This window comes from Gossypium arboreum, chromosome 3, assembly GCF_025698485.1.
Source record: "Gossypium arboreum isolate Shixiya-1 chromosome 3, ASM2569848v2, whole genome shotgun sequence".
NCBI classification, from domain to species: Eukaryota; Viridiplantae; Streptophyta; class Magnoliopsida; order Malvales; family Malvaceae; genus Gossypium; species Gossypium arboreum.
The window spans coordinates 2380279-2403276 of NC_069072.1; the positions used below are offsets into that span (position 1 = coordinate 2380279).

Genomic DNA, 22998 nt, shown 5'->3' on the forward strand with positions numbered 1-22998 from the left:
TCACTATATTTTTATATTAATTTCTATAAAACTAAATCAAATATTATAATATTCTTATAAAATTAAAAAGAGATGCAATAAATATATTTGGATGAGCCGAGACGGATTTTTCCTAAACCCAAATTTTCAAAATAAAAAACTAATTGATTTTTTTTTTTTTTTTTGCCATCCCTAGATGTTCATGTAAGGGGTGCTTAAGGTTATAATTACATCTGATATTTAAGAAGGTAAGAAAAGATTATATTTGAAGGTTGTAATTATATATATAGATTAATCTGGGCATCCTATAAATCTAATATATTTTCAATAAATAGGTAAAAAGCAAAGACAGACAAATTCTTTGAAAGAGGAATTCAAATTGCTTCCTTTTTCTTTCTTTTTTCTTTTCTGAATAACAAATATGCAATGAGTTTATTTACAACACAAAACAGAAGCAATATGCACCGTGCACACAGCACACCTCACTGTTTTTAGTGGGAAAGACCATCACTATAGGAAAGCTAAAACTTTGCTAATAATTACTGATATACATAATTACATTTTTGTACAAAACTTACAGCCGGAATCCGATTCCGACGAGAAAAGAATCAGTGTAATGGCCTAGATTAACTGTATACCTGGAACAAGCAGATTACATTAAAAAAAATAAAAAAAAATCAGGCATTGCACAATTCATGAAACCGGCTAAGTAAAGCCGAGCTAATAGGGTCAGGGCAGTAACTTAGCTAGTAACAGCGGACCATAAATCCAATAGAATAATTACAGTAAATGAATATTACTATTTTAAGAGGCTCACTCAACTTACATGAAAAGTCGAACTCTCGCCAGCGAAAAGTCGAGGTACATGACAATCCGTGTTCTCCTCGAGGAAAGAACACTCTTTGATCTATCACAACAATCCTGAGTATCGATAAGAAAATGAAACAAGTAGCTGAAAATTTCTTTTGATGCGCAAATCGTTGACCAATAGAAAATTTTGAACTGTAGCAAGATGAAAATACCAGAAGTGACACTGTTGGTTGCAAGATTAATTTGGATCCCGTGGCAGAGTGGGACCAAAATATTTCTCCATCGACTCTTTCTTGCGTTCAGGATCAAGGCTGCAACCAAATATACCATCATAAGTTATTTACTCCAGATTTAAAATGTCGCTTGGAAATCATTTTGTGAGAACAACTAAAAAGAAAGGAATGAATAAGTGACAAATGGAGGAGAGCAGTGTATTGTACTCGCACAACCAGAAGCTGGAGTAAAATGATTTATTCATTTTTCATGAGAAACCATGGCTCCTTCGTTATAATCCTAGATAAATTACCTATTTCTGAGTCCAAGGAGAGCACAGTGTATTGCACTTGCACAACCGGAAGCTGGCGCTATAGCAGCAGTAGGAACTGCCCTAACAGCAGTTGCCAGAGCAGAACTTGCACTGGCTCCTCGTTGGTATTTTTTCAAAGGTGTCTGAACCAAAGCAGAAGCAGATTTCCCAAGCCCATTACTGATGCTCTCATAAGCCTGCCAAATTTCGACCATCAAAAACTTTGAAATATAATTTGCTCAGAGCATGCATCAACTTTTAGTGTCACACTTTAAGACTAGAATACATATATCTCAATATTAAAAAGGGTGAATGAGTTCACCTGAAGACAAGGATCTAGTACTGCTCACCTGTTGTATTCCTTGTTGGGCATCTTTAGGATGATTATGCCTAACATTTGTCTTTTTCTTCGTCTTTGACTTGCCTTGTGAAGACCATGATACAGGAGGAGGAATATTTGTGAACATATACTCAGCCTGAAGCAGAATGTCACGAGTCCCTGCTGCCAAATGCACACCAAGTCCAACAGCTTCAAGTGATATACTTCGAAGGAATGCCATTGTACCTGAAATGCACATCTTAGCTTGCACGCAAGGGCAAAATTTGCTTACACAAGCAAGATTGGAGAAATTTTGCTTAAACAACCTACCTCTTTGCATTCCCTTCAGTACCCTCTGATCTTTTCTATAGCTCTCAAGTGGCAAGGAAACCAGCTTTGCAGCAGCAGCACCAACAGCAGCCAAAGATTGGACGGTAGGAAAGCCACACAATACTTTATGAATCTATGTTAAGGAAAAGGAGGAGCATATCATGAATAAACATTTGCAAGATGGCAAACAAAATACTCTCAATGAACATCCAGAAGGTTGGTATACCTGATTTTGAGAAATATCTTCCAACCACTCCCCGATAATTGTTTCACAAACACTGCCCCACCCATAGACACCAACAGCATGAACGTGTTTAAGTTCTAGCTCAATTCCCTGCATCAAAATCTTGTTTCAATAAGAAAGACATGCCACACACATAACCTTGCACAGTTGAAAGTCTATGCACATGTATAACGGGAAAGAGAGAAAGTGAAATGCATTTTAGTTAACAAGGTGCTGCAGGTGTAAGTTCAAATCACGAGAGAGCCATTATAGGCATATTACCAAATAAAACTACAAAACATGAGAATGCAATGAGGAACAGCAGTAACATCAAATCTACAAAGATAATGCATATTCTTGGCAACTAATTTAAGAACAAGAGGGGAACATTCTTAATCAGTTGGCAACTAATTTATGAACATGAGGGTAAGGGAACATCACTAATCGGTTGGCAACTAATTTTGAGCTTGAAAGTAGGGAAACATTGTTAATCAGTTGGAAACTAATTTAGGAACATGTGACTTATCTCGGCAGCAGCCAAAAGTACTATGAGATGTAACCATTACAACGAATAAGTAGACAGCAGAAGTTGTATTATTTTTGCAATTCCAGTAAAAAGAACAATGAACCAAAATGCCAGGTAGAAAGCACAATCCACAACATTCTTTTAAACAGAATTAAATAAACAAATGAAGATAGAAATTTAGAAGCAGTTCTCTCGATCTGAATAAATATTATTTATGGGATGACATAAAAAGCAGTGGAACTACATAAGTAGGAGGTCTAGCACGTGTTTGGAACAATAGGAAACTAGACTAGGAGGCTTAATAGGACCAGAAGAGAAATCATGACACAGTGACACTGAAATCATGCAGCACAAAACGGGAAGCCAACTATTGTCCTACTTTATTCATAGTTTAATTAGAAGATACAAATTATTCAAAAGAAAAAGAGCCAAAAACAAAAGAAAAGACAAAAAGCAACATCAAATGTAGCATTGGGACATGCATAATGAAATTGCAGAAAAATGATAAAAGGAGGAAATAGTTCACCTTCCATGGAACAAAGTTTACAAGTTCCGCATATTTACCACCTTTCAGTGCAGCTAGATCAACATGGTGAGGACTATAGTCAACTCGAACAATAATGGGCCAAATATCAAACTTCTGTAACAAAATTTCCTCATTCAGTACAGTAAATTAAGTAGACAAATAGATACATAAATAAATAATCCAACCAATAAACTCAAGTTATGCTGCTCATAGGTTATCCAACAATAACTATATCATATATTAGCCCTGAAGCACAACACTATTCATCAAATCCATACCAGAATAGTATCAGAACACAAATAATGCCAAAAGGAGAAAGATAGGAAAACAAATTGGCTTGCCAACTGTCCTACCAAAACTAGAATCATATGCTAATAAGTGTCCATAAATTTGGACACCAACTGTGCAATTGCTACACCAATCACCAAGATGCCAACACACCAAAAAAAAGTGCTGAAAATGCAGATCCAAGTTAAAAGTGACTCAAGAACATGCAATAAAAATATAAAGCCATACTTGCCTGAAAATAAGGTAGCAATGCCTCATTTGCAATGGCATGGCCAGCAAGATTATGGCTCTTCTTCACCAACAAATCAGTATCTGGATGACAGCTAGTAGTCTGATCAAGTGAAGTGCTTTTTTCACCAAAAAAGCTGATGAGAAAATCAAGTTGGCTTTGATGAAGCTGTAACCGGATAGGAAGGAGGGCAATGCGTAACCTGCAAGTAAACAAAAGCAACAGCAAAGTTGGTTAACCATAAGAAAGTGACAGAAATTCAGAAACAGAAAAACACCAAGCAGAATAGTGACAACAAAGAGTGATTCTAATATTTACTTCAGTTATAAATTGCGTCCAACACAAAAATAATTACAGCGAAACCTATGGTGGCAGCAATAGTTTTAATAATACAAACTTTTTCCTTCTGAATAGAAATGGTAAGCAAAGCAAGGCTCCAAGAAACTGCCGCTAAAAACTCAAAAAACTACATTATAGAACATAAAAATATTGACTACTGAGTATATAATATGTAGTAGCATGAGGCAGTTATTTAGATCTGAATCAGATCACTATCTAAAGTTCTGAGCAGATGGAGCTAGACATGTGAGTGACAAACCATTTCAAAACCTAAACTACAAAAAACAAAATGACCAACTCTACTAGAATACTAGTCCTCCCAGTCAAAAACAAACAACTGAAATGATAAATTAATTTAGATCATGCATATGGGCAGCGCTTTTCATGGAAAGGACAACACATAATTTTCCTCACTGCTTATGGAACCCTCACAGAGAAAAGATTATGTGCTAATTTTCATTTATTCAGGCAGTAAGTATACCGGTATTCCTCAAGAGGTGTAGAAGGATCTGGTCTTACAGCCTCTAGGTCCAGTTTGAATGCCTTTGAAGAGGATTCCCTAGGATGATCTTTTGAATCGTAGTATCTTAGCACCTACAAGTTAAGCAAGGATTAGAGAAATTCAAATTTTTTTATCATATAGGAGAGGTAACGAACTAGTAATAAAAGTAAAATAGTAACGTGAACATTACCAGTTTCCAAGGTGCATCTGTGCTCTTGTCATAGAGATGAAACTCATGGACTGAAAGAGAAAGTTTGGACACAGATACTCCACCAGGTGTGAATATGTCATATTGAAATTCCAACCCAGATACTGCAAGCTCTAGACATACAGTTCTATCCTTTCCAAGAATATTATTGGAACACATGTTACTCTTTCTAGTTTTGTGCCAGTCCAGCCCAGCATGCATTCTCCATCTTACATTAATGTTCTTAAGGAGTACACGTCCTATGATGTTTACTGTATTATCAGGTACACCAGAGTTATGATATGAAAGCTGGCCTTCCACAATTGGTTTCAAACCAGCTTGACCACTTGGTTCTGAAATGTGATTTTCTACAATTCTTAAATAAGCATCTTCATACCATCCACCGTTCTCTCTTCCAAGATCTCCCTCCCCCATATCTATGGATCTGTTTTTCAGGACCTCATGAGAAGATTTTAGTCCTGTAGATAATTCTGTAAGGGGGCGTAACTCAGATAGACAGTAACTTTCTATTAGTTCAGGGAAGCAACCTGGTTCTAGAAAGGAAGTTTGGCTACTTTCAAGACCTATCCCATTAACAGGTAGATCGCGAGAAAACATCTCAGCATTTTCAAAGCTTAAGCTACAAGCTTCTTCAGTAACATGTTCCTCAAGGGGAAGGTGAAACTCTACCCCAGAAGAACTGAATTGGAAGGTCTCCTTTCCATCCAAGCAAAATGCATCTTCAGATATCTCATCCATCAAGCCAGCCACCCCACATTTACCCTCTAACTCTACAGTAGCAGTATGAATTTGAGAAGATGGGCTAATGTCCGAATTTAGGTCTCTACTTTTCTCATCAGTCCTCTGTTGTGCCATCTGATAATTATCCCACCGTGTTTGTAAGTGCAGAACAGACTCCTCCACATCAGGGGCAAATAACTGTTGGAATTGAGCGGCCAGGCGAATCAAACCAGATGTGGTGTCATGGCAGGTTTCAACATAAATTTGAGAATTAGAACACTCTACCATCCACAGAAGGCCATTGCTACAGTTAGTTTTTACAACAGCTTCAATAAGTGCCTCTCGAGCAACTTTAACATAACCATCCCCATTAAGTTGTTCGGCACTATAAGAATCCCCAAGTTTGTCACACTCAAAGACTTCACGAAGAAGAAGACCTAGATCTTGCACTCTAATTTTATATTCATTATCTAGGGAATCTGCCACCATTGAATTTGAAAGACAGAAGGTAGATGCAGCTAGCAGACAAGCTACATAAGATTCAGACATGTCTTCTTTGCCATTTGAATAAGCAGAATTTGAATCAAGAACTTCACTATGAACAGTCAAGTTCTTTAAGTGGGGTTCATAACTCACGGCAATATCAACCAATTTAAGAACAAATGAAGCTCTGCGAGGGGGAGTGTCTAAATCTCCCTTTGGTAAATTATGCTCAACAGATTGTTCAGGATCCACCGAAGGCAAGCTGAAAAAGGAGCATATCACATCCATCCAGTCCAAACGACCACCTACAGCAACAATTGTGCTGCACCTCACAGTTATAGATGTAAAATCTTGGCAGCTCTCTGGCTCCCAGAAGTTTACAATATCTGAACCAGCTAACCTAGAAGATAAAGCATTTGAACCTCCTCCATCACCACGTTTCATTGCAGAATCACTACATGAGATTAAAAGAAACTCCTGATTTTGAGCCCCAGAGATTGAACCCCATAATGTACCCTCACTGTGGGTTAACCATAGAAAACTGGAACCCGTAATACCACCAATATTTGAGACAGATAGTAAATCGAATTTCTGAATGTTCAGTCTCAGACAACCCCATGAACCTGGAAGTTCACTCTGCATGGGAGCTTTCACATTTTCAACTGCATCTGGTTTGATTGAAATTTCTACAGAATCGCATTCCAGAAGAACTGATGTTTGAGGCATCGAATCCTCTTCTTTGGTACCAGTTGCATCACATGAGAAACACGATAATCCAGTAATAATCTGTTTTAAAAGGTTATGCAAACCACTATACTGTGAACTGTCGAGGTCAACCATAACAGAAGACAAATGAATGTGAGCAAAGCATGTGGTGCTAAAGATTATCTCCTGGCGGGTTTGAACACTTAGATCATCAAGATCTTTCACAGTGGTAACAGTGGCAAATTCATAACCTTTTCCTATGGATTTACTTCCACTCCTGCTTTCTTCTTGTGTCGCTAAGAACTTGGCTTTCTCTGCTATCCAAAGGCCAGTCACAGGACCCTCCTGCCAAAAGATACTAATGAAGGAAAGACACCCACTCCTGTTGCTGACAGATAGAATCTTTTGAGAAGAAAATTTATGCCTCTGCATGCCACCATAGTCAATTCCACTACCATCTTTATGAGCAGATATGACTGAGTATAAGCAAAGATTACCAAAGTTCAGATGCAAAGAGCGTGTGCCAGCTGAGGGAAATTGTTTCTGCAGACTTCCATCAAGATGTGGACTATTGTCTTGCATTCCACCCTTTGATGGTGATGGTGAAGAAATATCAAGAACAATAAATTGATCCCATGAAGTGTATCTTCCATCATCATCATCATCACTCTTAAAAGGGAAACAGAGAATTACTCTTGCATTGGAGATTAATATGTTGCCTCGTAACGTTTCTGCTGAAGGCAAGGTTGTAATGCAAGTGCTAGAACTTCTTTTCACACGAGGATGAGATGATTCAGAATTCTCATAGCAAGCATCATATGAGGCTTTTTTGTTATTACCTATTTCCGTAGATTTTCCAACTTCCTTCAAGAGCTCCGATAACATTTTTAGCAAGGAGAAGTTAAACCAAAAAGTTAGAGGTGGCAGTTTCAGTAAGAAAGAAGTTTTCCCTGAAAACCCACCACCAGATGAACTAGACCTCACAGTACAATGGCAGTGAGTCACCCCAGAGGTTGTAAACAACATAATTTTGACCATATCACCCTTGCCTCTGAGTGGAAAATCAGTAGAAACTAACTCGCAGAATACACCTGATGATTGATCTCCCGTAGACGAGGAAAACAGAGGAAGAGCATGGTGAACCTCATCTTGCAGATTTCTGATTTTAAAGGTTTTACTGTCAACATTACTGCTACCATCCCCTCCATCCTTGCAGAAGAAATAATCAGCAGCTTCAACATGCACCATTGTTCCTTCGAACCTCATTTCTTGAGGACATACCTGTTAAGCTCATGCATGTTTCAAATTAGTGTAGTTCTGTCATGAAGAACAAACATAAAATTCTGTTTCAAAAATAAGACAGAACAGAAAAGGACTTCTCCAAACAAAATATTACCTGCATGCGAACAGAGATATCCCTGCATTCTATGCCCAAATAATGAATGTTTGAATTGAGATCTATTAGATCACACAAATGATCCAGATCTTCATCATGAAAGGACAACACAATAGAAATTCCAGCAAAGGCTGCTTTAAGATTAGTTTGAACGTGCTGCTGTTCTGTTCAGAAACAAGGAGAAGCACATGTCAAACCAAATTACACAGGCCAAAGCCTGAAATACTTGTTTATCAGGAAGTACAAGAAACAACAATGACAATAACAAAGTTCCCACTACTTTGGTGTCAAGTGTCAATTATATTGATCAAATTATGCTCTGAAGCCTCTATTTATGACCATATGTGAGCACCAAGATCAAATCTCCATCATGCTCAAAGTGGGTTAATACCTCCTGGACGTTAACCAGAGGTCTTACTTTCATACACCAACAAGCACTGTTGATTAAAACAGGAGGTATGTAAACCTAACTTATTTGGCTCTTTCTTTTCCTACAAAGAATTATTCCTTAAATCCCTTAACCAGTTCTGAAAGAATTGAATTTCAATCAGGCACAATGGAAGAGGAAAACAGAGCACATACCAGAAGGAATATACAAAGATCCAGATGCAAGGCTGGATGCAGCAGTTATTGCACTGAAAACAGAGCACGTCCAGTTCCACATTCCACTACTTCCCAAAGCTGATTGTGAATTTCTCATTCCATCAAAACACTCGAAAAATTGGTCCACGCTATAAAGAGGCAAGAAACTCAACAGGTTAGAAGAATCTCATTTGAAAAGATTACAATGCATAATCTTAGGAGGTAAGTTTCAGCATTAAATTCTCCATCATTCATATTTTATACTCAGTAATAGTCGATGCAGAACCATTGAAGCAATTTTTAGAAAATGTTCTTTAAGATTCGAATTAGAAATGCTTAAGATTTCTTTTTTATGAACAGAGATAACATGCGAAACAATGACAGTAAATACTACACGCAAGCTAGACGGGGCTTTTTTCTTTGGTATTCTCTAAATTTTGTTACTCTTAGATATGATATATATGTTTCTGAATAAAATCTTAGAAGCTTATGATATTAGTTCCTTTCAGAAAAACTCTACATAAATTTTAATTCTGCAGAAACTGGGACCAACCTTGCACCAAAGTCAACTTCTTCTCCAACACAGTCCCTCTTGTTTTTACCAATGGAAATTGGTACCCAATTAGGTATAAAACGCGAACCAGGTAGCAAAACTTCATCAACAGATTCTTGAACACGCAAGGAATTACAGTCTGCAGAAAACCTTCCATGATTTTCTACAACTTCATCAATGACAGCCATGGCAGAAGCATGTGCTGGTGATTGGAATTGAGAATTGGAATTTAAGTATATAGAGTCTGCTGTCTCATAGTGCATACTATTCTCAACCTTGTCAAACTTCTTGCAAGTTTCCCACGAAAGTAAGAACCATTTAATTATGCTAGGTTGAAATCTTAATTCTACTGGATCAATGGAAACATCTGCATCCACTTTGCGAATGTCCAAGGAACCATTCTTCCAGGGAATGCTAAGCTTCAAATTCCCTGAAAATCCACCTCCTTTCCCTGACAGGATTCGAATAGCAGCATTTGATGGAGAACAGGACTGCAATCCAGAAAAAGTCATTCCTGATGTGTGTGAAGCACAGGATTTATTGTCAACATCCTCCATCTGAAGAAGCTCAAGTGCAGCTCCATGGAATTTAACGAAGTTTGTAAGTTGGCTAATTCCAAGAAAACTGTGATCTCTACCTTCATCACCTAAACCAGAATCTTCAGAGACACAAGTTCCACATTCTATTTCTGATATCCGAAGCACCAAAGTCCTGTGGAAGCCCAGTTTTTCACCCTTCTCTAGAGATGGATCAAATGCAACTATTAACTTTTTAATCTTTACATTAAAGCTTGTAAGAAACCATTTTACCATCTTTGCAATTGTCTTTACACCTTCATGGACATTATCAGGATTCCTAGAACTTCCTGCCATTTCATTTGAAAATTTCCCTAAGTCGGTGTAATTATAATCATTACCATCATCATTGGAACTACAAGTCTGATCTGCACTTGTTAAATGATCCTCCGAGCAAGGGGCAAGCAACAGCTCAAGTTCATCAACCTCAACTTGACATCCTTTACCCTTCCAAGGCATTTTAACTAATAAAGAGCCAATAGACCCCTCTTTTATGACCAAAGATGCTGCTGGACCAATCTGGCAATCAAGCACAGAAAGAGCAATATAACCATAAGAAAGCAACAGAACGCTAAAAATGTTTTTCTTTTTTTCCTAATGCATGAGAATACTGCCCCTAGTTACACTGTGTTTCATTAATAGCCTTGCCAAGAACCCCTAGTTACAAAGTCGCACTCAGAACCTAGAGCCTAATGTTGTCTATCAAATTTCAAAATAAAGCAATACTGAATTTACTTGATTACTTACTGTTTCGTATTTCTTCCTTTCCGTTTTTCTTCCTTGTTCAAATTTCGCACTACTTATAAATGTTAAAGCCCAAATATACAGCCATAGCACCCCGTATCACATTTTGCCAACAAAAAAACCCCATAATTTAAATTTTAATTATAATCAAGCATTTTTACTCTTCATAATTCATTACAAGTTTTGAAATAAACCAATAAAAAAATACAAAGCGTACCTTCCGATTAAGATAATCGACGTTGAGGGCGAGGTCAGAGAGCTGGATGGTGCCTTCTGTAAGCTGAACATCGAGTTGGTCCAAATCAATATCCCCTAAAATAAATTGCCCAAGCTTCTTCTTCAACAAAAATTTAAACACCCTCTTCACCGCCCACCGTGAAACCACCGCCTCAGCCGATTTCGCAAAATTATTCCACGCGCCAAACATCTCGTCCTTTCCTCAATTCGCCGCCGTTTCAATCCAAATTCGCAGCGAATTGGTCAAACCAAGAGAGTTTCTTTCTCTTTTTTTCCCCTTTCTCGGTCTAGGGTGAAATTAGGGTTTGGAAACGGTGAATTATGTGCTCGTGATGGAAGATTGTGACTTCCATCTAGAGCGCGAAAGCGAAGAGAAATAAAATCGGGGAATTTTCGTGAGAGAAAAAATAATTTTAAAAAAAAAAACCTTCAATTCCAAGGGATTTTGATTGATTTTTGGATGAAAATTCAATGATTATGCGTTGTTATTTTTGAGAATCGGAGACGAACCTGTCGCTTTTGGACGTTGCAATTTGTAAAAATCCAGCTGTTTTATACACACATGCAAAATTTCAGTTTAGGGTAATTATTTTATGGGCTGCCTGCAGAACCATAGTTGAAGTTACGTGTAGAATTCCCAATTTTTTTATATAAAACATTGATGTAAAAAGGTTAATTATACCATAAATCCTCTAACTATAGTTTAGATTTTGATTTGGTATTAAACTTCAAAGTGTTTTAATTGAGTCCTCAAAGTATCAGTATAGTATCGATCATGTTCTTCTGTGAGTCTAACCATTAGCTTGTATGTTAAATATCAGCTCAAATATGGCGTAAAAAGATATGGATCAAATTATAAACAAGATTTTCAAAACTAGACTAGTAGTCGAATCGGGCAAGCCGTTGTTTGCCAATCTAATCAACTTGTCAGATTTGATTAAAAATTATTAAAAAATTAAAAATAAAAAATATTCAAAATCTGATTCAATTCCCTTCTCCAAACTAATACCCTGATCAATTCTCGATATAACTAATTCGATTGACCAATTTGATCAGTTCAAACAACCTTGATTGTAAATACTATGAATTAAATCCGAAAATGTTCAAAAAGAAAAACTCTCCTAAATTTCATTCATTTTGTCTTTTTAAATACGTTAAATTCAAGTTGTCTATGTATTTGCACGTGTTTTAAATATACTTACTATCATATTCTAACTACATTTAATGCTTAAATTGATAGCTAAGTTGATTGGAAAGACGCGATTAATACAATATGGATACTTTGATAATTCAATTAGAATGCTTTAAACCTTAGGGACCATTTTAGAATTGGGGTGATAGTTTAGGATGCTTGATGAATTAACCCAAAAACTGTATAATTTAAATATAAGTTCATTATTATTATCATCTTTCAAAGTGTCAATTTAGAAAATAATTTAAAATAATTTAAATTTTATTATCGATAATTAAATTGTAATTAATCAACACATCATCAAATTTTAATATAAATTCTTTTAAATTAAAAACATTAAAATAATTAGATTATCTAAAACGACAAATAAAAAAAGTTATAGAAAAAGGAATATATATTATAAATACGTAAATCCTTAATTATATTTGAGGAATAAATAAAAGAAATTATATAAATTGCTTAATAAATTAATGAAATTCATTTTAAATTATCAATTACAGTTTCAAATACAATTAAATTATATAATTTATTAATAACTATTTTTTAAAAAATACGGGATAAAATTTTAAACAGTTTTTTCGAATTATCCATACAATAAGAATAAATATATTTATATTTTAATTAATATATTTAAATATAATCAACATTAAATTCTAACTAGCTTTTATCACCCAATATAACATGTAGATGAAGAAATAATTCGACTGATAAGATATCGATATTTTTAAACCCTCAATTAAAATATTTTAAAGCTTATGGTCCAATTTAAAATTTGGGTTATAGTTCAAGAATGTCTGGAGAAATTATCCCGAGAATAAATATATATTGGCTTCTATGGTATTAACAACGGATAATATAATTTTTTGCCTCTTCGCAACTAAGTCCACTTTAAAACTTGTATTTTTTTTGTTTACTTTAATCCTTGAGCTTGACAACTGATTCATTTTGATTCTTAAACTTAGATTTTGTCACAAGAGATTGGATAGACCAAAAGCTGAAGATTTAATGGTCCAAATAAATAGGTTGAATCGATTGACTCGAGAACTACTTGAAACTAGTAAAAAAAAAATTAGAACAAAACTAGCCGTTAAACAAGTTGAATCGATTTAATAAAATTTTTATATTTTTAAATTTTTTAAGACTTTCTAATTATTTATTTATTTTTTGTTAGTTTGACGATTGAATTAATCAAACTAGTTGGATTGAGAATCCATGGTTTGACCTATCCACCATCGATGGATGTGGCACTTTGAGATTATACCACATCATCATCACATGAAATTTTATACACATTTTTTAATTTTCAAGTGATGATATAGCACAATCTCAAAGTACCATATCATTAAATTTTTATATTTTTCAAATTTAGGAACTAAAAAGATCTACTTACTAAATTCAACAACTAAAGTGGACCAAAAAAAAATATAAATATCAAAATAGACTTAATTATCAAATTTTGGACCAAAAATTATATTATCCCAATTTGTAAGTCGGAAAAACAACTATAAATAAACTTTTATTTGGCAGCTTGCTCGATATTAGTTAAATAAATATACAGCGACAGTGAAAAGAAACGTCATTAATAGTTATATACAGTTTTTTTTTTTTTTTAAGCTTTGCTTCTAAAGGAAGGATTCCTTTAACGTTAAAAGGGTTGCTTTGAAGCCACAATGAAGAGAAAAAAATTGTAAAAAATATATATTTTACGTTGTAGTAGTTCAATTTTAAAAAATTATAAAATAGTTATTAAATTATTCAAAAAATTTCATTTAAGTTATTAAACTATTTGGAAGTTTTTATTTAAGTTACTATGTTATTAAGGGTTTTTTTTTTTTAAGTCTGGCTAGTTAGTTTCAAGTGATGATTCAATGATGATATGGTAGATCAGTACCCATTAATAATTAAAAGAATATACATTAAATCTAAGTCGATTTGACAGCTAATGTCGAAGATCTAAAAAGAAAGTTGTTTGGATTCTGGTTTGCAGATTCGTGATGTTCAAAACTATTTTATGAAAAAAAAATTGAACAATAGAAGATAAGAAGAATAAGAGCTTTTGATTGGTGTAAGCGGTGACCATACAACAACAATTTTAATAGCCTTGTGACTTAAATGAAAACTTTCAAATAGTTCAGTGATAATTTTGTAACTTTTTAAAGTTAAGTGACTAAAATGCAAAATTACAAATAATTTAGTTACCATAAATGTACTTTACCTAAATTTAAATTGTATCTATGTTTTTATTTTAAGTTGATACCTAAATTTAACTTCTATAGTGCATTTAGTCCATTTTGTAACTCCATTAAAATTGGATGTTGTGGACTAATCAAAAGTTATTACATGTGACAAGTACATCATGACATATGTGCCATGTGTCTAAACATGATAGGTCCACCTTGTCAAATTTCAAGGAAGTTACAAAAATAGACTAAAATGTGTGTCGGAAACCAAATTCGGTAGCAATCTAAACAAAGAAAATATAAGTACTAATTTCAATATTAAAACTATTTAGTCAAATATATTTCATAAAATTTAACCCTCAATATTTATATTTTTATCAATTTGACCCTTATTTTTTTAGTTATATTTAATCATTAACTTTTAAAAAAGTCAAATAACTTTTTTAATGAAATTGTTGACTAAAACATTAATTTTTTAACGATCTTTGGCATAGTATTACAATTTACGTGTACTTCATGCTGACATGAATCTATTTATCTTAAATGCCACGTTAGTAAATAATTTGATTATTTCATAAATAAAAAAAACATAAAGTACACATGAATTGTCATGCTTTTTTTTTAACATTAATTTTTTAACGATGCTGGCATAGTATTACAATTTACGTGTACTTCATGCTGACATGAAACTATTTATCTTAAATGCCACGTTAGTAAATAATTTGATTATTTCATAAATAAAAAAAACATTAAAAATTTAATGTTTTAGTTAGGATTTCTCCTAAAGTTGATAATCACAATTAACTCTTTTTAAAGGGTTGAGAGCAAAATTGAAATAAAAAACAAAAAAGAATAAGGACCAAATTGACAAAAGATATAAATACTAAAGGTTAAATTCATCATTATGCCATAAATATATAATATCTTAAATACGATATAATACGTGAAGATATACATACACAATAGGATACAACCAAATGGAATATATATTGATGAAAGCTTCTTCATTTTTGAAGTCCCTTTCAATAGGCAAATAGAAGACTTAAAAATATTTCTACAACAACTTCCCTATATAAAGCTTATGTCACGGTCCATCCGGTTGCTTGACTAAAGTTTCGGCCCGTGATACTTACACGAACTATCATCACCATGCGGCTGTAACCTCTTCCCGAAATATAAGCTCATATTTCTCAGCGTTTTCTTTCAAGGTTTCTATCTCGGTATCGAGCTTATGCATTGCCTCTTTGAGTTTCACAAGCTTCCGTTCGAGTGATTTTTTCTCTTCTTTCATGTGATCTTGCTCTTTAGACCTCTCCGTATCCACACCCTCTTGTAATTCTAAGGAAAGGGTATTCAACCGGTTCAATTTAGCTCGAAGAAACCCGACATTCATGCCTAATAACTCAAAGCCTTTTAGAGTCTTGTCCCAAAGAGTATAATCCGCTTGAGAGGTAGAAATTTTACAGGCTCTAATAGCTTCAGCAATGTTGATAATCTGTGTGATTATTTCGGCTGCCAATTTACTACTAATACTCTCGAGAAGATTATCGTGGAGGAACGAGTTCTGACTACAACAAAGCTCGTAGTACTTAGTTCTATGGTACTGTGAAAGCTCGGAGTCTATTCTCGAACCGTTCACTATAATGATGAAGTTGTCAATGCTTTTGATCTCTTTAAAATCGATAACGGATGCCAAAGATTTGATACCATTGTCGAGACCCGAGCTAGGATCCTTGTTGTCATTATCATATCGATCAGTTAAATGCTCACTATTGGTGTCTAATACCATTAGACTCTTATTTTCGACATTGTCATCTGATGGGTCGAGTGGAAGAAGCTCCAAACACTTGGCCTTCTTAGAGGGTCTCTTTGTCCTCTTCATACGAACTTTCAACATCACCGTAGAAAAAGGCCGAAACAATCGGATCAACAACGTTAATGGACTTAGAACTTATTAAATAAGAAAGAAGTTCAAAGAGAACATACTTGAACGAATTGGCTTCGCTTGGATATCCACTTCTAGTGACCTAAAACATTGATCTACTTCACTGGATTTGAATGCTCGGACTATGTAAACCTATAAGAACATATGCTAAAGGATTCAAAAACACATTATATGACATACAAATACAAGAGAAATAAATCAAATCGTGTACCTTAAATTTTGAAGAACCGATCAGATGGAAAACTAGAACGTCTCCCTCGACTAATTTATGATCAGCCGAGAATGCTTTCCAGCCAGCACTCAATGCTGTCCTTTGTGCAATGTAAGATGCTTTATATTCTTCCCCACTTTCATCTTCCAAAATTATGGTCGTATCTTGTTTTGGCATATGCAATTTGCAGAAAGGCATAGGAAGATGCTGTCAACATACAACCAAGAGTTAGAACTTCTAACACGTAATATCATTCCTAACCGACTCACAAATATATTTGACACTCACCAGCCAAAATCCGTGTGTAACATTCGAGCGAACCATGGTCTTCATACAGCTCGGGAACCTACCAGCTAGATTCGCTTGAATCTCCTCCACTTGCTCCATAACATTAGGCTACAGACACGATCAAAGATCAGCGATCAGATCCTTCTTTTATTCACAGCAAGTAATTAACATAAGGCAAATCCTTAACCGAGAGACAAGCATTCGAACATATGGTGCAGATAAGCTCATAGCTGATCATTCATAGACAAATAAAACAGCACAATGTTTGAAAACTATCCCAATGTTCATCAATCCTGAGGTTTCAAGCAAGGCTGGATTACGAGTTCGAGATGTTCCAAGCAATTTCTTAGGATGAAAACAGTGCAACGATAGGAAACCAGACCGGGAAACCTATTACAACTCTGGGAATGGCTAATAAGGCACTACCAGAATACAAATGGGGCAGCCATTGAGGTCAATCAGCTCAATGTTTGAAAACTATCCCGATGTTCATCAATCCTGAGGTTTCAAGTGAGGCTCGATTATGAGTTTGAGATGTTCCAAACAATTCCTTAGCACGAAAACAGTGTGGCAACGATGGGAAACAGGAAAGGGAAACCTATTATAACTCTGGGAATGACTAATTAGGCACACTACCAGTACCAGAATACAAATGGAGCTGCCGTTGATGCGTCAATAGAACATCAGCTAACTTAGCAACATCCTAGGAAAAGATCCTCGACCCTGTCTTGTTACAAAAAAGTTCTTAGCACGAAAACAGTGCGATGACGATGAGAAATCAGAAAGGGAAACCTATTACAACTCTGGGAATGACTAATTAAGCACTACCAGTACCAGAATACAAATGGAGCTGCCATTGATGTGTTAATAGAACATCATCAGCTAACTTAGCAACTAAACTGCTTAAACAATGACATCCTAGTAAAAGATCTTCGACCCTGTCTTGTTCCTACAACAAACAAACACAGGGATACAAAAAGATCCAAGTTCCTGATGGTCCTGACATAGGAACAAAAATGACCCAGAACCATCTGTGCACGTAACATTGTGAATCTTCCTAGCTATCTAAAACAAAAGAGAAAAAACAAAAGCAAACCCAGGAATTATTTTCTTACATATAACCTAAATCTAACAAACATTAAGGAAATGAAACAAAAATCATGTCGGAAAAACAGGGTTTTCTTACTTGTGGGTTAGTAATTTCAGGAGGATCCAACGACATTTCAGGAATCTGAGGTTCATCTATTTTGGTTCCCATTAGCATGTTCACTGTGATGATGGGAATCTTTTTGGTTAGAACAAACAGATTCACAGTGTAATCAGAAACTTGGATCACTAATAAAGGGAAGAAACAAAGGGAAAAGGCTTGAAAGTTGAAACTGGGGAAATTTACGAACCTGGTACTGTTTTGAAAGCTCTGGGTGTTTGGTTTTCTTTTTTCAGGTTTTGCTTGGTATTTCAGGGACTATAGTTTTGGTCTTCGTTTTATGTTCCTGACATAAAAGAAAGTGAATTAAGTGATGTTTTTACTAATCCTGCTATGGGTTAAAGAAGCCATATAATTTTGATTTGATGCTGTAAAATTTTTATTTCTTTTCATGGCTCTGATCTTTGGGTTTTTTTTCAGAGATGTTTTGGATTGTTCAGGAATCTTTGTCAGCGATAAAATTTTAGTTGATCATGAAGAGGATTAGTTTTGGAATTTTGTTTTTTAGTGCACAAAATTATGGTCGCTGGTCCATTCTAATAAAAATAACTATTAATTGAGTTAAGATTTAATTGATAATTAAAAATAATTTATGTTCGAATTATAATAAAATTAATGTAAAATTCAATCGAATATAATTGATAGATACTATTTCGATCTTAAATCGATACAAATAATTTAACTTTCTTATTTTTATAAGTTTCGTTTCAACCATTTCGATATATTTAAGTTTTGACAGGTAACTTTTAAAAATATTTTTAATCTGGTGCTGCAAAATGTAATATTTTTAATCATTTTTAAATTTTTTCACTTGAAATTTAATTTGGAAAAAAATCAGACAAAAAATCTATATATTAAAATACAAATTTAAATATTTTGACATCATCATCAACCAATTATATTAATTTCAGATTTAATTATGCCACTATTCAAATAATGAAGATGTCTTTAAGTTAAAATATTATAATTTTCAAAGTCATGTGTTATTGACTTTAATAATTTAAAATTTTCATACAAAAAAAAATTTTTAAAACGACTTTATGTTATTACTCTAAGTGATAATATATTTGTTACATAAAATTTTGAAAATAGTATAATTTAATGAATTTAACTATTATCATTTGATCAAAATTGAATTTTGAATTTGAAAATGGAAAGATAAAAGTATCAAATTAAAGTATAGAAATTAAATACATAATTTATGCGTAGAAGAGAGACTAATAGCAAAATTTAACTAAATTTAATCATAAAAAACACCAAAGAAAGAATTTCAATCAATCAATCTATTTATCTATATATAAAAGAGTTTAACTATCTTCTACAATATCCATAAGTCAATAACAAAGAACATTCAGAAAATTAAAGCACACTAAAGTCTAGACTATGAATATGATTTCAAGAACTGTCAAAATTTCCCAGAACTTTGAAGGATCTCTTATGCATTAATCACCTAAAATTCCCAAACTATGTAATATTTAGTTCAAAGTTCATCAATCCCTTACCTAATTTTCCATGCTAAGAAACAAAGAAAAAGCAAGTACCAGTTATAATTTTCCTATAGAATGATGAATGGTGGTGGTGTAGCATTGGTATATAGCTAAAACATTAATGGTATGCAATATATATAGAGTAACATGTTTCTCAACAGTCAATCACCATGGAGCATTAGCAGCTGCTTCAAACATTAGTTCATATCTCTTGGCATTCACTGTCAAAGCATCTATTTCAGCATCCAGCCTTTGCATTTCCTCTTTTTTCCCCGAAAGATCCGATTCGAGAGACTTTGTTTCTTGTTCTGCATAAGCTCTCTCGAGTTTGGCTTCCTTGTACTTCAATTTCAGTTCCTGTTTTGATTCAAAAGTATGGTTAAGTACATGGTGTACCCTTTTGTGTAAAGAACCAACATCGGTTCCTAGAAAATCGAAGCTGTTCAAAGCGTTGTCCCACGGCACAAAACCAGATCGCGGGGTGGAAATCTCGGAAGCTCTAATGGCATCTGCAATGCTAACAGTCTTAGTAAACCTAATGCCTTCCACTTCAGTGGAGCCAACATCCAAAGTGCCATTCTCTGACTGGTTTTCTTGAGCCCTAAGAAAAGACCTGCCATACTTATGGACTTCATATTGATTTATATCATTGCAAAAAGGCCTTGAATTGTTCTTTCCTGCATCATCTTTTGTATTCAATTCACAGTCAATGCATGGTAATTGTTAAAGGACCAAACTGAAATCAACTCTACATATGCATGGCAATGAAGCACAATTGATGAGTAAATCACTTACAAATGCCCGTCTGATTTGCACTGTTTTGTAATCTGAGTAGGCCAAGAGCTGCATCTATTTCATCTAAGCCATTCATTCTCACAATATATACCTGAAATTTTGAGAAAAGAAGAGATGTTTTATGGAAATTTTCAACAAAGCCGACAAATTTTTAATCACTACTAGAAATGAAGCATTTGAAGTAGGACGTTAGGCTTTATTCTAGCTCATGGACTCTTAGTCTTTGTCAGGCAAATAAAAGTTTCCAAATTGAGAACTTAGTTTATAATTCCATGAAACTAAAAGACATTGGCTCAATAACAAAGTTGAGATCCCAAGTTTGAGTACCCTATGTAAATGTGTTCTACACCATATTTATTCTAGTTAGTTGACTATTCTAGATCGGATCTTGATATTTTTGGCCCCTAGGCAAAACAATAAAATATTTTTTAGGTTCTTTAAAAGTTGGAGAGAAATTTTTTTAGGTCTTTTAAAAGTTGGTAAAAAAATTTTAAGGCCCTTAAAAGCTAAAAAAAAAAGTTCGGGCCCATAAAAGTTGGTTTTTTTTTTTTTACTTTTAAAAGTTAAAAAAAATATTTTTGTACCCCTTAAAAGTTGAAAAATAATATTTTGAACCCCTTTCAGCCTCGGGCCCTAGGCTACCGCACCCCTAGACAACCCCCAAAGCCGGGCCTGATTATTCAATTCAATGCCGACAATGGTTAATGGCATCAATTAATTGTTATATGGTAAATTTACCATGGAAGCTCTAGTACTAGGAGCCAAATTGCATTTTGCTCTCTATTCAAAAAGTGGGTCAATTAGTCTCTCTATGTTAGATCAAGAAACAAACTGTTCATTGTATTAAAAAATTCATCTATTTTTACTATTAAAATCTGGCCATTAAATGTCAACATAAGATACACGTGACACGCTTTGGTTATGTCAATTTTTAATAATAGAAATAAATAAAATTTAAAAAAAAAAGTCCGGTTTGCTATTTAATTCAACTATATGGACTAATTTACCATTTTTTGATAAAAGAGATAAAATACAATCTAACTTTAGTATAAGGAACTTCATGTTTCTTTTAACTTATATATTTTTTTGTGTATGTATATATATATATGAGACAATACCTTAAACTTGGAAGGCCTGATCAAATGGAAAACTAAAGCATCCCCAACAAGTAAACCATGTTCTTTGGAAAACCTTTTCCACCCACCACTCAAAGCCTTCCTTTGAACAAGAAAATTGATTCTGTATTCTTTTCCGGTTTCACCAACCAAGATTACAGTAGCATCATGATTAGGCAGATTCAGTTGGCAAAATTCCTTAGGTAATGACTAACAGCCAAAAGAAAAAAGACAGAAAGAAAATCAGTGCATTGCACAGAGATTTATTTTTCCATGAGCAATGGGGGACTGAATATATTCACACTCACCATCCAAAACCCACGGCAAACCACTGATGGGATCATGATCTTAAAGAAACTAGGGAATTCAGCTGAAAGATTAGCTTGAACCTGTTCTGCTCTCTCTATTACAGGGGATTTTGCAAAATCTTGTTCTGATACTCTTTTGGTACCCTTAACAACATGATCATTATAGTTCTTATCCCTAGGTCTCTTCCTTTTGGATACATAAAGATGAACCAAATCAATAAAGACAATAAAAATTGAAGGCTAAATGCTGAAATTGGCCTTTAACTTTTTACAAGTTGCTCACATTAGGACAAAGTTAAATGAGGGCTAATCCTTTTCAAGTGTGCTCAAATAAGGGTTAAATCCTTCAAAATGGTCAAATAAGGGTAAAACTTATTTGAAAGTGTTCAAATAAGGGCTTTTCACACACTTAACCTCAGTTTGTAGTAAAAAATTAAATTCCGCTCTTATATGACCAGTTTGAAAATTTTGGCATTTATGTGAGTAACTTTTAAAACGTTGAGTCCTAACTAAGCATTTAGCCTAAATCAAAAAATTATCAATGAATTGACCAACCTGGAAGCCTTCTGTCGACAATCATGAATATTTTCCTGCTGAGGAAACCAGGTTTCCATTATTTTGGGGTGCTCCAAAAGAAAATAATAATAATTCCCACACGATGCACCAACCAGATTCATGCATGAACCCCAGCTTACCAGTCAAGGCAATCGTGGTTACCCCTCCCTTGTCTACAGGTTCGAACCACCCTAATACTTGTTGGTTCAAATCTGATTTTCTGGTTTTGGGTATTAATTGTTACCAAATGGATTCAATTCAAGTGAATTTTTATACCCAAAACATTGCAGTTCCTATATGGTTTTCCTAAAGCAAAAACACTGGAAAAAAAAAAGAGTAAAAAATCCAAAGAACATCATACTATGAGGATTCTTAATAATACATCCAAGATTCCACAGAGATAGCTCAAGAAAATAAAAAAACAAAAAGAACAAAGGAGATAAGTAACTGAAGAAAATCAACAAACACTAAAAACACAGCCATTTAGCTACGTACAAAAATCATATATATATACATATAACATGACAGGTTTTGCTTATTATTTTGTACCATAACACGTTCTAAGCAAGTAGAGAAAAGGGCAGAGAGTTGCATACCATGGATATGGATTGGCGTTGTTGAAGGAGCTGGAAAAGCTGAAAAATGGGGAGACGGTCATTTCCTTCATCATCAAATAGTTCTTCTTGTTCTTCTTCAATCTTGATTTTCATGTTGGTATTCATCATCATCCATCAATATGCCCCCCAAAAAACAAACAAAACAATCTCTCTTTTCCTTTTTCTTTTCTTTCAGCTTTGATCTAAAAGTGGGTTGGTTATATACTACCAAAATGTCGAATGGTAATACTAATGAAATACCCAGAATTTGTTTGTCTCACTGTAATCAGTGTACCTGCAACTCTGTACGTCGTTTTCA

The 22998-nt window shown here is 34.3% G+C and overlaps 3 protein-coding genes across 5 annotated transcripts; all 3 read right to left on the minus strand.

Moving 5' to 3' along the window:
- Positions 1 to 336: 336 nt before the first annotated feature.
- LOC108476100 (autophagy-related protein 2) lies at positions 337 to 11425 on the minus strand. Its single transcript, XM_017778185.2, has 15 exons — positions 10781 to 11425; positions 9245 to 10338; positions 8692 to 8840; positions 8110 to 8273; positions 4788 to 7994; positions 4577 to 4689; positions 3760 to 3958; positions 3240 to 3353; positions 2191 to 2298; positions 1965 to 2097; positions 1666 to 1880; positions 1316 to 1512; positions 1002 to 1100; positions 806 to 900; positions 337 to 617 (listed from the first exon to the last, which is right to left on the minus strand). Exons 1-13 carry the CDS (start codon positions 10988 to 10990, stop codon positions 1028 to 1030), a joined length of 5976 nt encoding a protein of 1991 aa, XP_017633674.1. The 5' UTR covers positions 10991 to 11425; the 3' UTR covers positions 337 to 617; positions 806 to 900; positions 1002 to 1027.
- A 3649-nt stretch (positions 11426 to 15074) lies between these two features.
- LOC108475446 (B3 domain-containing protein Os01g0234100-like) lies at positions 15075 to 18330 on the minus strand. 3 transcript variants are annotated; one of them, XM_053026154.1, is made up of 6 exons: positions 18014 to 18330; positions 17803 to 17901; positions 16617 to 16724; positions 16329 to 16535; positions 16159 to 16249; positions 15075 to 16059 (listed from the first exon to the last, which is right to left on the minus strand). In XM_053026154.1, exons 2-6 carry the CDS (start codon positions 17878 to 17880, stop codon positions 15317 to 15319), a joined length of 1227 nt encoding a protein of 408 aa, XP_052882114.1. In that variant the 5' UTR covers positions 17881 to 17901; positions 18014 to 18330; the 3' UTR covers positions 15075 to 15316. The 3 variants fall into 3 exon arrangements, with proteins under 3 accessions (XP_052882114.1, XP_017632902.1, XP_017632901.1); XM_017777413.2 differs by having other exon boundaries at positions 17803 to 17885; positions 18014 to 18329; XM_017777412.2 differs by having other exon boundaries at positions 17803 to 18330.
- A 1145-nt stretch (positions 18331 to 19475) lies between these two features.
- LOC108475292 (B3 domain-containing protein Os01g0234100-like) lies at positions 19476 to 22142 on the minus strand. The gene is made up of 5 exons (XM_017777261.1): positions 22084 to 22142; positions 21529 to 21715; positions 21224 to 21430; positions 20106 to 20196; positions 19476 to 19996 (listed from the first exon to the last, which is right to left on the minus strand). The coding sequence occupies exons 1-5, from the start codon at positions 22140 to 22142 to the stop codon at positions 19476 to 19478; spliced, it is 1065 nt and encodes a 354-aa protein (XP_017632750.1).
- Between the last annotated feature and the right edge of the window lie 856 nt (positions 22143 to 22998).